Source organism: Hippocampus bargibanti, linkage group LG18, assembly GCF_051943395.1.
Source record: "Hippocampus bargibanti isolate YZ-2025 linkage group LG18, ASM5194339v1, whole genome shotgun sequence".
NCBI lineage: Eukaryota > Metazoa > Chordata > Actinopteri > Syngnathiformes > Syngnathidae > Hippocampus > Hippocampus bargibanti.
This window is the reverse complement of record NC_142751.1, coordinates 5,985,077-5,999,752: the sequence shown is the minus strand read 5'-3', so window position 1 is coordinate 5,999,752 and position 14,676 is coordinate 5,985,077. Positions and strand designations below refer to the sequence as shown.

At 40.8% G+C, this 14,676-nt stretch overlaps 1 protein-coding gene across 8 annotated transcripts in view; it reads left to right on the top strand.

Moving 5' to 3' along the window:
• Positions 1-14,676, top strand: part of vav2 (vav guanine nucleotide exchange factor 2) — a 159,258-nt gene that overhangs the window by 104,100 nt on the left and 40,482 nt on the right. For all 8 annotated transcript variants that reach the window (XM_089020351.1, XM_089020352.1, XM_089020354.1 and 5 more), the window contains exon 3: positions 8,276-8,334. In XM_089020351.1, the coding sequence (XP_088876477.1) occupies positions 8,276-8,334 (59 nt within the window). The remainder of the gene's footprint in view (positions 1-8,275; positions 8,335-14,676) is intronic.

Here is a 14,676-nt window from a genome sequence, read left to right as displayed (position 1 = left end):
GATTAGTTTGACATCTATGTGACATCTTGAGAGCCGCCGGTGTAATATACTAAGAAAAGATCACAGCAATCATTTGGAGAGAAAAAAAAATAATTTCAGCTCTAACCCGCTAATTATGTCTCTTGAGTTTGTTGGGTAGTTCTGTAACACTCTCTGGTATTATTATTGGATTGGATTGGTTTTGCCTTTATTAGTCTCGCAGTGGAGAAATTTACATTTCACAGCAGCAAAGTTATGAAAGGAATGAAAGTAGAAAACAAAATACAGGAGCTGCTGGAAAGGCAGCCACTCTCGCGGCGCCGTCTTGAAGTCAAAAGAACAAAAAAAAAAACACATAACAAATAACATGACAACACAAAGACACAGAGTCATTCATTCTTAAGCACTTTCTGTACCCTCTTTGTTACACGAAGCAGTTCCAGATGAAAGAGGGGAGGAACAAAGCATCTCCTTCACCAGTGGATTAGGGACATCATGGTGGAATGTGCATGTCTGTTACAAGCTAAACGTTGAAAGCAAACAGGCAGCTGCAGCATCCATTGACGAAAAGAGATTGTCTCACATCTCCTGTCCCACATAAATCCGCTTCAATTCCAAGCCGCGACAGTCCCACATACGCATTGGCGCGCTGAGCTGACGCTCCTTTCTTCTTATCGCGGGCTCCTCAAGCCATGCATTCATCCAGCCGCAGACTGTCCAACAGCACCGACCTTTCCACTGAACAAAGCGGGGCTGTGAAGATGCTGCCCATTACAGGCGCAAAAAAAGCACAATGGCCCTTTTGGTGTCCAGCAATGACAGTCGAATGGCACCGACATTCCTCCCATTCAAAAACTGGCACTTCTGGCAGATGATTACTGCTGAAAAGGTGCAACCGCTCAGCATGCCTCCTCCTTGATGAATGTCGTGGCCAAAAATGCTGAAAAACAATCTGAATCCGTTCCACATCATGCACAACAACACAAAGTGACAAAATAAAACACAAAAACAAGATAAAAACAACAAAAAAAAAGCAAGGCTCATGGGAGCACTTGCTGACAGCTGCCTACTCGGGCGCCATCTTGGACTCCTTTATCCATCCATTATTTGATCCAATTATCCTCACGAGGGTCGTGGGGTTTCCTAGAGCCTATCCCAGCTGTCTTTGGGCCTTAGAGGGGATACCCTGAACTTGTTGCCAGCCAATCGCAGGACACACATTCACGAACAACCATCCATGCTCGCACTGACATTTTACAGTGTTCAATCACCCTGCCATGCATGTTTTTAGAATGTGGAAGGAAATCCATGCAATCAGGCCATAGTGGGGAGAGAGAGACCCACGACCTCTGCACTGTGAGGCCAACATACAATCTAGTTGACCACTTCCCGTTATGAAAAAAAATATGTTTTATTTTTTCACTCAATAAGTTGGGTAACTGAACATTGTTAAAGTCAGACAACCATGTATGTGTTTGATGATGTGTTTGCGCTCCATGCACCTCTTGTACTGATACAAAAAGTGTAATTCAGTGGCTTGGTGAGGAAGTCATGTGTTCACAAGTAACTTTCTTCAGATTGTCGTCTATTTGAGAACCAGTAGCAGCTTGCCAAATCTCATTGCCTTAGCTACGTCTCTTATTGTCATGGAAACAGATGGTGCACCTGCTGTTACTATGACAAAAAAAGTGATCGCTGGAAATTGTTTTTAAAACAAAGCTGTTATTGATCTCCTTTAATATAAATTCAATCAAATTGCTTTTGCCGTGCTGACTCATCCTAACCTCCAATTTTGATGCTGAAACTCTGATTCGCTTGGATTCTGTTGCTCATTTTGAGGTTGTACGAGGGAGCCCTTTCATTCCAGAATCGTGCGTGGGTGAGAAGGTGCACAGCAGAACAAATTCTTGCATATATTGAACTTTGAAACGATCGTAAAAATAGCTGTCACACAAAAATATAATTTCATTTGGCTGTGCAGATTGCAGCTCAAGGGATTTACATCCTCAACTTCATTGCATACTTCTCATTATTCGGTCAGCCCCTTTAAGGAGTGTCATGATGATAACAATAATAATATGCATATTCATCATCATCAACAACATCATCATCATCATTATAATTTATTACACTCAAATTTATTTCTCAAATCACAGTTCCATGAGTGATTTGACTGCTTTTTGGAGTCTTCCCACAATTTACATTCTTCCATCATGGTCACCTGTTCGTCACCTGGATTAACTTTACTTTAGACTCATCATGGGTCTTTGCTAATATGGCATGCCCGTGCCAGATCAACCATTATGCAATATTGATTAGGAACGTATCCGCACAAACCGCACAAATGTGTACTTTATGCAAGGCACGTTGACCTTTGTGTCTGCTGATACTGACTGCTGGCTGAATGCCGTGAATTACATGCGTGCACATAACTGAACGCGTATGTGTGTTGGTGATATGGCGTGAAATGAAGGAGGTCTTGGACATGGCTCCAGCATATTGGCAGATGTCTACTTGGCCTGTACCATCTATGGAGAACTCTTAACACAAATTAGCTACAGTTGACCCTACCCCTCCTCACCAAACCCCCGCTTTCAAGATTGAATCGATGTTCAAGGTCCTCATGCTAAACAAGCCTCGGACTAATCCGCAGCGCTTAATCACATCAATAATTCACATTACTGGTTGTAGGAATTGTGCATAAAGTCATCTACTTCATGTGAACAGTTTCCATCAGTGATGTCAGTTCTGTAATTTAAAAGTGTGGACTGAGTGCCCTCTGTAGGCTAACAGTCCTTTCACGAAATGGAGTCTTGAGGTCAGCAGCACTCGCCAGACCAGGGGCTTTTCTTGTCCAGTGAAATCGGCTGTAATCAAGCGGATAGAAGGTCTGCTTTGAGGGGGTGGGGAGGATTTAGTGCAATGTGGCAAGTGCCAATCTGACTGCAATCAGGATTTATGCAAGGCCAAGCTCCCAAACGTGAGCAACGTTTAAATGACCCGACGATTTGAGACGAATCAACTTTGTCACTGGAAATGTTTGCAAGGAGAAAGGAGCTATTGTGTGGATGTATTGAACTGAAAGAACTCACAAACAGTTTTCTCTTGATTTCATCAATTTTCAAACAGTTTCCATATATTAGGCGCACCTTCAATGAATGGAAAATAATCCAAAAATAATATAGAAATAGAAGTTTTCCAAATACGTATAAGGGACACCACAAGGTGCTACAGTGGAGACTAGGATTATGCAGTAATGGGGGAAATGGAGTCAGTGGCTACTGACAGTAGTTGTGAGACATGTTGTGGCTCAATATTACTTCATGAATAAGGTGCAGGGTCATCTTTTTTAAGAAAATGAAGGCCTTTGGGATTGCCTTTTACACTGGAAAATACGGTAGATGTCTTGACCCTTTCACTTAATTACAGTCTGCCTTACAAGAATGCATGTTTGCCAAATCATGGTGACCAGGGCAAATGTGACCCGATTGTTCTCTGGTTGGTTCCACACCATTGACGGTGTTGATTGTGTCTCACATGTGGTGATTTTGCCCTCACGTTTACGGCATCGCAAGTACTCTCCCTCAAAATACAGTTCATACATACACCAGTTTATGTGCTATTCTATTTCCCGCTGACATGTACCCCTGCAATATAATTTTTGAGACCACCACAAGTGAATTTCCACTTCTGAAGTCAAACTTCAGAGAACCAGATAGAGGTGGAGTTCATTGGTGCAGAGTTACATGCACAAAAGCAATTCAATTAAAAAAACAAACTGGGAGACTTTCCATGTGACTTTAATTATGCACAGGGTCAAATGTGGGTGAGGTGAATTGCGATGTGGTTACATGTTGGTGGATTAGATTAAGTTTGGGCTTTGGCAACATAAGATATACCACTGTTGTTCTTTTTTGCTATTCCTAGAGGAGTAAAAGAAACTTCAGTCTCTGGCCAGCCACAACGTTAAGACCCCCCGAGGAGAATGAGATGAGAGGGAAATTAATAACCTGTAAAGACTCCCGGGCTTTGTCTGAACCAAAGGATCATAAAAAAGGGGTGCGGAGACTGTATTTGAGGTGGGAAGGATCACAGAATTTGAGGCGTAGAGAAAATCCCCAAAAGAAATGTGGCACCAAAATGTTTATTTAATCGTTGGACTGTTGAAAGCAAGCTTTGTTGAATGTAACCGAGAGCATTGTTATTACTTATCAGCTTCATGGATTCATGGTGTTTCAATTTAACACTGTCAAAGTAAAACTTTGAAGGGATGTACAACAACCGCAAAGAAAAAAAAAAACACATTTCAGCAATGTTATGTAAAGAAAAGGCCTTGCGTACAGTACAAAACCAAAACATTGCCTTCACTTTTCCAAATTCCACCTATGTAGTCAGGTTAGATTGCTACCTTTGAATAAAACACATTCACTTCATTGTTGTAAATTCAAAGTAGACCTAATTTGAAACCAAAAATGATTTAATCACAACATGGGAACACAACATCCACATTCCCCAGCGAACAGATTACCATATTAGCATTTCTTATCATGACGTCAAAATGCTTCAGAACAAACACATCAAACAGATGAAAAATAACTACTGTTTACTCGCCTCATGTCAAGGATGCTCTTTACTTCTCCCTGTGAAACGTGCAAGCCACCACGAGATGCTAGAAGCTGACGTGCGGTTTTGTCAGCGCAGGCCAAGCAGCCTTCGGCCCTGTTTTGATCTCGATCTACGCCAGAAGATTCACGGCCCAGCTGTGCTTAGCTGTGTGATCAGATGCCCTGTCTGTTGAATTTAAATTCTTGCAGTTTGTGCCATGCCGGTTGAAAGTGTATTATCTTGTCACCCTTTAACTAAGAAAGTTACAAAACAAATACAGCAGCTACATGGCTTTATCTGCCATGATTTAATCAAAAAAATGTTGACTTAAACAACTCAATTCATGAATGTACTGGCCTCATGTTGAAACTATTAGAAACCCATCCATCCATCCATTTTCCGATCACTTATCCTAAGAAGGGTTGTGAATTTCGCTGGAGAATTTCCCAGCTGTCTTCGGGCAAATGGTTGCCAGCCAATCACAGGGCACACATAGACGAACAACCATCCATACTCACACTATATATTCCAAGTAATCCATTCACATTCAAACAAAGACAAACACCTATCCATGCTCACATTCACACCAAGTGACAATTTTGTGAGTTTTCAATCAGCCTACCATGAATATGTTTGGAATGTGCGAGGTAACTTGGGAACCCAGTAAAAACCCACACTGGCCCGTTGAGAACATGCAAAATCCATACAGGGAGCCCAGAGCTAGAATTGAATCCGGTCCCTCTGAACTGTGGAGTCCATGCACTCACTCACTACTGGCCCAGCAGCTCACTGAGCCGCTTTATGGTGAAGTATGAACATGATAATTACATTGGATTAGCCACACTGAAATAATCACTTCATCTTCACTTTATCTGCCAGGTACAGCATGTGATAAATGCACGCTCAATGTCATCGGCGGGCTTCAGGAAAATGGCCCCGTTAAGCATACAATCAACTTGTACAAGTGCACTCAAGACAATTAGCACTGAAGTGGATGCTCTTTGTCTTTCATGTCGAATGATGGAAAGGCTCTCAGCTTTGATATGCATGCATTGTGTACGCTGACACACCTGCCAACCAAAAGTGCTTGAGATGACAATTTTCTTCCCCTGCTTGAAGAGGCATCTGGCATTTCCATGGTGGTGTAAGTCGAAACACACCCATCAGTGGTTAATGAGGCGTCCAAGGCAGAGTTTCTGATCTCAAATGTGCGTGCTTGTGTACTTATGTGTGCGTTCTCAACTTGGCATCTGTAGACCGTGCAAGCGCGCCATCTGTCGCCCTCAAACATACAGGAATTCTTGCATGAAATTTAAAGGCACCATTCAATCATCTGATCCAAACATGAACATTTTAACCATGTGCTAAATTACTTTGACCAATTGGGCACAAACTAACAAAGAATACACTCATTCAAAAAATAAACACATAGACATTGGGACAAATTTACAGCTACATTTCCCGTAGACTTGAATTGTTTGTATACAGGTACAATGCACTGGCGGGCTGTAGAGTTGGTCGCTTGGCCTACTGTAGTCTTCTTCTTTTCCTTTCGGCTTTTCCCTTCAAGCGGTCGCCACAGCGAATCAGTGTCCTCCATCTTCAGAGGTTTGATTCGCATCTTTGTTTTGGCCAAGCTTTTACGTCGGATGGCCTTCCTGACACAACCCTCTGTATTTATCCGGGCTTGGAACCGGCACAATAAGGCACTGAGTTGATTGCTTGGCCTACAGTAGTGCTACGTCTGAATCAATCCAGATTGAAAAAAGTTTGGTGTGATTCACGACTACTCCACTATAGGGTACCATTAGCCAGGAAATAACTGACCGGCCTTTCTTAATGATGTGTATTTTTTTTTTTTTGTTAAGGTCTGTCTTTAACAGTAAATCTCCAACCAACAATTTATTCTCCTCCTTCAGCCATTGTGGGTTGACAAAACTGCTCATCTCTCATCTCATTTTCCGTACCGCTGATTCCTCATTAGGGTCGCGGGGGTTGCTGGAGCCTATCTCAGCTGTCTTCGGGCACGAGGCGGGGGACACCCTGAATTGGTTGCCAGCCAATCGCAGGGCACACAAAGACGTACAACAGTCACTCTCACACTCACACCTAGGGACAATTTGGAGTGGTCAATCTGCCTGCCACGCATGTTTTTGGAGTGTGGGAGGAAACCGGAGGACCCGGAGAAAACCCACGCGGGTCCGGGGAGAACATGCAAACTCCACACAGGGAGGCCGGGGTGGGACGCGAACCGGCGACCTCTGCACTGTGAAGCCAGTGTGCTAACCACTCGACTACCGGGCCGCCCGCTGTTAAATCAACACCACATATTTGCTTATGCAGCTCGCAGTGTGCTACCTCTGGCCAGTATGTTCACTAGCGGCTTGTGATCACAGCAGTTTTCGCAAAACATGATTGGTTCGTGACTAGCCAATCATAATTTGCGACAACTCTGACGTTAGCCAGAACCTTCAAGAAAGCGTTGGGTTGCCAACTCGAAATGTAATTGGTTGGAGCAACAGTTTGATCAACACATTTGATGTGACAGGAGAACTGATTGTGAAAGCGTCCAGGTAGATTTCTGATCCTGGTAACAAATGATGGCATAAATGTAATTGGTTAAAAACTTAAATACGAAAACATACATCTGGTAGCAGTGCAACAGGGAAAAAGACAACTGAAAGACAATTAGGAATTATTTAATAAGAATTCATGGACAAAATATCATTAACATCTGTCCGTGATTCAGATATTTTTAGGCCAGCAGAGAAGGCTTTGCAGGCTTTGACGGTCCACCACTGGTACAATGTCATTTCCACTGAAATGCAAACTAATGCATACGCTAGTTCGTCATCAGTAACATTTTATCTATCCCTCTGAGAGAGAAATATCATTAAACTTTGAGTCAAATCAGTGACAGTCTTAATAAATGTGCAAATCATGAAAAACTATAAATCTGATATCTATTGAAGATATAAATCAATGCCTCTGATTACACACAACTCGATCTGCTCGTCTCAGTCAAATGAATTCGTCCTGGTTTATAGTGTGCAGTGGAGTGCAGTTGTAATAGAAATACTGTGATGTAAACTTTCCACTATCATTTTTTTGATTACATTTTTTTTATTTGATTACAGTGCTGTGCCTAAAGTGATGCATTCACTCACAGAACAAAGTTTGTGTCGTGTTGGCAATGGCGCAGTTTGCCGGTTTGAACTTAGTTTACTTTTTTTTGCTTTGCATGATCATCCAGGGTGAGAACATAACAAATTTTAGTTTTGGGGGTGGCAGTGCTCGGTCCTTATAATTGTGGATAACTGTAACGTGTAATTTAGTACGATTATTACTGATAGTTAACTGCGGAAGCAATTTTCTATTCATTCTAATTGCATTGATTTTGCTCAGTTCGTGGAATCTTTGATATATGCACATTTTGCATTATATTTCTAATGTTGTTTTTCAATTCAAAATCTCCCGTCTTTGTGGCTCATTCTTATTTGTGTTAGCATATGTTGTACTCCTCCCCTTTGATTTAGCGTGTTGAGCTTAATTTATTTTTGATCCTGATGCAATTTTTTTGATTCCTTCAAGTATGTCAGATATTCTATCACCTTAGCAAGAATTGTAATGACTGCCTTCTCAATCAACTATGACCTTATTTCAAATATCTTGTACCGTCTTGTTGTTTCAGGTCATCTCCACTCTGTCAAGGATCTCCCACCACAGTATTGCCCAAATCAAAGGCATCAGGTAAATCTTTTTCGTATCTTATCATTTATTATTTCAGTTAAGTAATTAGCAGGCTCTCCAACATCAGCCAAGGAAGACAATTTCAATGTGTGGCTTTTTTTAAACTGTATTTTTCACACTATAGATCAGTTTCATGTGCCGTGTGCATACATTAAGTCGTGTGCAGAGGAGGAGGCAGAAAACACACTTGTGAGTCATAATAGTCCCGTGCCATGGGTTACCAGAATAGAGAGAGCGCACAGAAAGATCCAATCTTTTATAGAATTCCTGCTGGTAAACAATCCTTTCAGAAACAACGGCTTCTGATGACATGCTTTACGGCATGAGAATCGGACTGAGGAGACCATTAACTCATTCACTGTCAGCCAATGTGCAAAAATGTGTCCACTCCAGTGCCAGGGTTTTTGTCATTGTCACTGAAATTGCAGGACCCATAAAATATTGAGTTTTAGGACTACATAATCATTTAATGCAGCGTAAGAAACCTTATACTCTCTTCTTTCACACATCTTGAACTTAATGTTTGCAAACATTGAAACTCATCAATAAAACACAACTAAATATTTCCCAAAAATAAAAAAGCAGATGGTGCGCCGCATAATCCAATGTGCCTGACATAGGGTGTTACATATCCATGCCTTTTTCGATCTGCTTAATCCTCATAACAATTCCGAGGGGCGCCTGCATAGTGCAACCGCAACCACTATTGTAACTCGTATGCACCTTATCATGCAATATGCTCTATTTATGAAAACAGTTTTACGAGAGGCCATTCATTGAAGGTGCACCTTATAATCTGAAGTACCTCATAGTGCAGAAAATACAGTGAGAAGAAGTGGGATTTGATCACTCCGGCTGGTCCTTCAAAATAAATTCACACTTAAGTGCCTCTCATCTTGTCGCTCCAAAACTTTCTTTCATAATTTTCATCTGACGTTGAAACAATGCTGTACTTTAATGTTGCTAGAGAAATCAGAAATCATCAGCTCTGATATCTGCCTTACACCTTCTAAATCACCTGACTCCAATGTTTGCCATCATCATTATTCTCATACAATCAAGAAACATAAAATCTTTCACCCTGCTTTTATCAGCCCGAAAATGGGCTTCTGATTCCTCTTCATTTTCTCCAACGACTTGGAGCACGGCAGCCCCAGGACCACATAAAAAGTCATTTTATCTGTCTGAGTAATGAGTTGATGGTGCGCGCCCATTAGGAACCACACCAGGAAATGAAGGGAGAAGAGAGTGACAGAGAAAGCGAGAACAGGTCTCCTGCTATTAATAAACATGAGTCAAGCCGCTAACTTCCGGTTGGTCGCACTGCCCGTTTGTGTGAGGTGATAAAATTGATGATGTCTGACCACACTGGAAACTCATTTACCTTGAAACTCTAATCCTGAACCATGTAAATGTTTCCGCAACTCACATTAATCACTTCATTTCAAAAAAACATTTTTAATCGTGAAAATTTGCAACATGTTCGATGGCCGTATTTATCACCAGGGTTACGACTGAATAGTGTGTACGGCACCTTAGTCATGAACTATGAAACAAACGTCTTGAGCCCAAACCTGGGCAAAACATATCCCATCGGGCACACGAACAGTCCTTGACAGGCTCTCACGAAGCCATTTTGAAGTAAAAATAAAAATAAGGCTAATGGAGATATATTGAAAGTAGATGATTTTCATCGGATTTGATTTTGAGAAAAAAAAAGTGATGCATACTGTACAGTGATACCTCAGTGTACGAACTTAATTGGTTCCCAGAAAGTGTGTCTAAGGGGAAAAGTTTGTCTGCCAAACATTTATTTCCCATGAGAAACCATTAAAAATGAGAATAATCCGTTCCCAGGTCCCTATAAAATATAATTTCCTACTAAATAACCCTTAAAACTACACAAAATATACCTTATTGTATGTATAATAAACGTGCTATTGTATTGTAAATGAACAAATAAACTGGAATGTATAATAAAGTTGTTTTATTTACCTTTGTGATGGTCGTTGATGTAGTTGCCTCTTGATGACATCCGAGTGAAGTTGCCGTGCTTTGTCAGCGATAATACCCTCACTAACACTGTCCCCTGCTAGCTGCTTTTCGTTAACCCAAATCAACATAAGTGTTTCAACCTCTTCTATTACCTGAGACCATTGCTTAGACAACACAGAAACACATTTAGCCATAGGTAGCAATGGTCGACTTAGCGTACTGGTACAGGTCACACAAATGCACACTTTTTGTTGTTGTTTTTCGATGATCTCCTTCTTCTGCTTCGCTGTAATTTTCTTTTGTGTCCTCTTCGGCTTAACACTAGCCTGTGGTGGGTTCTTTTTCGGTCCCATAATTGCAAAAGTACTCCACTCGATAACAAACCACATCAGCACTCAAAGAAAGGGGGTGAGGAAAACTATTCCACCAAGAATGTAATGTTTGTAAGGCGAAAATTTTGTGACATAAAGCGTTCGTAAGCCGGGTATCACTGTACATTTTTTAATGCTGATTAAAAATATATATATACAGTAAAGTCTCGTTATATCGATATCGGATATATCGATAGTCCCGGTTATATCGATACTATTTCTATACACGCACGGAGAAAATTACATGCAAACAGGGTCGGATATATCGATAGTCCCGGTTATATCGATATTTTTTCGGACTCCCTTGAATATCGATATAACGAGACTTTACTGTATATATATATATATATATATATATATATATATATATATATATATATATATATATATATATATATATATATATATATATATATATATATATCGCCTCGATTTTTGGCAGAAGTATAGACACAGATACTTTGAAAAAGACATTCTCCAGTTTTAGCTTCTCAAACTGGGGGGATTGCTGCCAGGTAATTGCCCTGTTGTTTCAAATAACGCTTACAGAAAGCACATCAGGCAGCACATTGATCTTGAAAGTGACCAGAGAGCTGGTGGCTACGTTAAATCTCCTTGTATCAATGCCACAGACATGTCCATCGACATCCTGTCGAGACCCATCGATCTCACCTTTGACGCCGGCTCAGTGCGTCTTGGCTTGGGGAGTTCATGTATCTATCATTTTGTTGGGTGGTGCTAGCTCTATTTAGAAATAAAGGCTTCCAATTGGTTTGCTACCATCTACTTTGTGCTCTCCGTTTCCAACCGTGAGAATAAGACCCAAGGAAACAAATCAAATAATCTCAAATAATTTTCAACACCATAAAAAATGTGATATCCACAATCGGATGCACAGATATGCCAGCACGGTTTTTGATTGGGCGGAGCGGCGATGCATATGTGGAACTGTTGCGGCTTGGAATTGAAGCAGGTTTACGTAGTAGAGTAGATGTGAGACAATATTTTCGTCAACAGATGCTACATCTTCATGTTTGCTTACAAAACTTAGCTTGTAGCAGACCTGCACATTCCACCATGACATCCATGATCCACTGGTTAAAGGAGGCTTTGATCTTCTCCTCTTTCATCTAGAACTGCTTCATGCAACAAAGAGGGTGTGGAAGGTGCTAAAGATTGAAGACGGATGTGTCTTTTGTGTTGTCACATTATTTGTTATTTTGTTTTTTTTAATGTTTTTTTGACTTTGAGATGGCGCTGCGAGAGTGGCTGCCATTACAGCAGCTCCTTTATTTTGTTTTTGCTGCTGTGAAATCTAAATTTCACCACTGTGAGACAAGTAGACGCTAAGGATGAATAAATAATCTAATATATTCTAATATAATATAATCAAATCAATTTCAGTTAAACAAAACAATAGTTTGATCAGCTTTGTCATACTGTTTGGTTATGTGTTCAATGTTCTCCGTTTGCCACTCTGAGCAGCTATTTTCCGGCATTTTTCATTCAAAATATAACATGATCGAATTTGACAGGAAATGTTGTTTCAAATCATGACATAAAAAATACTTGGCGAGGAAAGGTGACATTGAAGGAAGGAAGCACCTAGCCCGCATTTAAAAGCCCGGAAAGGACAGAGGGAATAAGAAGCAACGTGTGCAAGCTGGCTTGAGCTTTTGTGATTTATTGAGCGTAGCAGAAGCAAAGTTGCACCAAGGGACACGAAGGCCCTTCCATGGTCGCCCATTTGAGCCGTATTCCCATCTAATAACGATGCTCCAGTTCTGCTCTCTGACAGTGGCTGATCAATGGCTATGGTTCACCACGCCTTTGTCCGCACACATGTGCCAACAATTCCCTTTATGCCGGAATTTACTTTATAGACAATGAGGAAAATTCAACATGGTTAGGTATTTGTTAAATTTATGGTATTAATAAAAAGGGCTTGGCAGGAAGAAGGCAAATCATGCGAGTTTGGCTCATCGCATTCCTTTCATTTTTCACCGCAAATCTCTTGAACGAAGCCATATGTAAAATGATCAATACCCGTCTATACATGGATCATGTTGTACAACACAGCAAACAGCCATTTATTATCAAAAAGAGCAAAGCAGCATGTAAGTCAGGAATGAATCACTGTTTTTTGTCCATTTTCAGGGATTGTTAAAAAAAACAATGACCATAAATGTTATCTTCAAATGAGACATTACAACCTCTGGTGCAAGTGAGAGAATATTAAATCTTCTTTTATGATGCAGCAACAGGTAATTTAATGTCTTGGAGAGAAACAAAATTGCATCACATATTTTCGTACAATGTAAAAAAAATGCAGTGTACTTACTACAGATCCCGATTAAGAGGCAGTGACCCTCCTTATTTTGCTGCTATCAGTTTGTGTAACCCCCCCATGTCAGAGTTGGAACAAGCCACCCAGCAACACTGTTAGTTGTCCTTGCTTTATAAAGTCCAACTTTACTTGAAAGCAAAATTTGAATCATATGTGACCGACATTCTCCTACCCTATAAATCACTCTGATGCCTATTTTAAACTGAAACCACCGGAGGCCAAAAGTAGTTTAAACGATTAAAGGGCAGTAAATGTGATTGGTAAAATAAAGAAACAGTGATATCTACCATATGTGTGTGTGTGTGTGTGTGTGTGTGTGTGTGTGTGTGTGTGTGTGTGTGTGTGTGTGCGTGCGTGCGTGCGTGCGTGCGTGCGTGTGTATGTGTGTGTGTGTGTGTGTGTGTGTGTGGTCAACACTAGTACTTGAAATTCTGAAGGCGCTGGGCAAAATAATTTTTCCATGTCAAAAAAAAAATGTATGTAAATGGCACAGAAATAAATGATTGTGGGTGGCTTAATGTTCCTGTGGTTAGTGCATTGACCTCATAGTGCGCCGAAGATGCAGGGTTTGATTCCGGCTCTGCCCCACTTGCATGTTCTACCCGTGCTGCATTTTTTTTTTTCTTCTGGGTAATCCGTTTCGTCCGACATTCCAAAAACATGTATGGCAGACAAATTGACCCAAGGTGTGTATGTGAGCGTGGATGGTTGCTTTTCTGTGTGTCCACTGCGATTTGCTGGCAACCGGTTTAGGGTGTCCCCCACCTACTGTCCGAAGACTGCTGGGTTATTCTCCAGCAACCCCTGAGACGTCTGCGGGGATAAAGCGGATCGGAAAATGTTTATGGATAGATAAATGATTGTCTTTTGACTATAAATGTGTTTCTTATCTCTTTGGGTCTGCAGAGAAGGCCTGAAGGCCTGCCGCACGCCACTGGTATTTATATTAAATAAAATAGACTATTGGAGTATTCCGTAATGCAAACGAAAATGATGCTTCGCTGGATTAGAATAGTCTTACTTATTATAATAATAATATATTACAGATAAAATAGTAATAGACATTGAAACCAATTTTAAAAAAACTGCCCTTACATTACCGTATTTTCTGGTGTATAAGGCACACACAAAAGCCTTTATTTTCTTCAAAAGATGACTCTGCTCCTTACACGCAGGTAGACTTTATATGTGAAGTAATATTGAGCCACAACAGGTTTGGTAACTACTGTCAGCAGCCACCGACCATTTCTCCCTGTTCAAGTAGTGCGTAACCCCAGCCTCTAATGTATTATACTGTGATGCGCCTTATATTTGGAAAACCTTTGTGTATTTACATATTATATTTGGAAAACCTTTGTCATTCATTGAAGGTGCGGCTTATAGTCCAGTGCGACTTGTATATGGAAAAAGTTTGAAAATACACTATTCATTGGGGGTGCGCCTTATACTCCGGTGTGCCTTATACTCAAAATACAGTACTTTTCTCCTGTAACTATCCATCCGTTCAGCCATTTCTATAACATCCAGCTTACTTTGAGCGAAATACAAAGAAGACTTTAGACCGTGTTCCCGCAAATTGCCACATCTGAAACAGACAAACATTCACACCCACTTTTACGTTCTTCAATT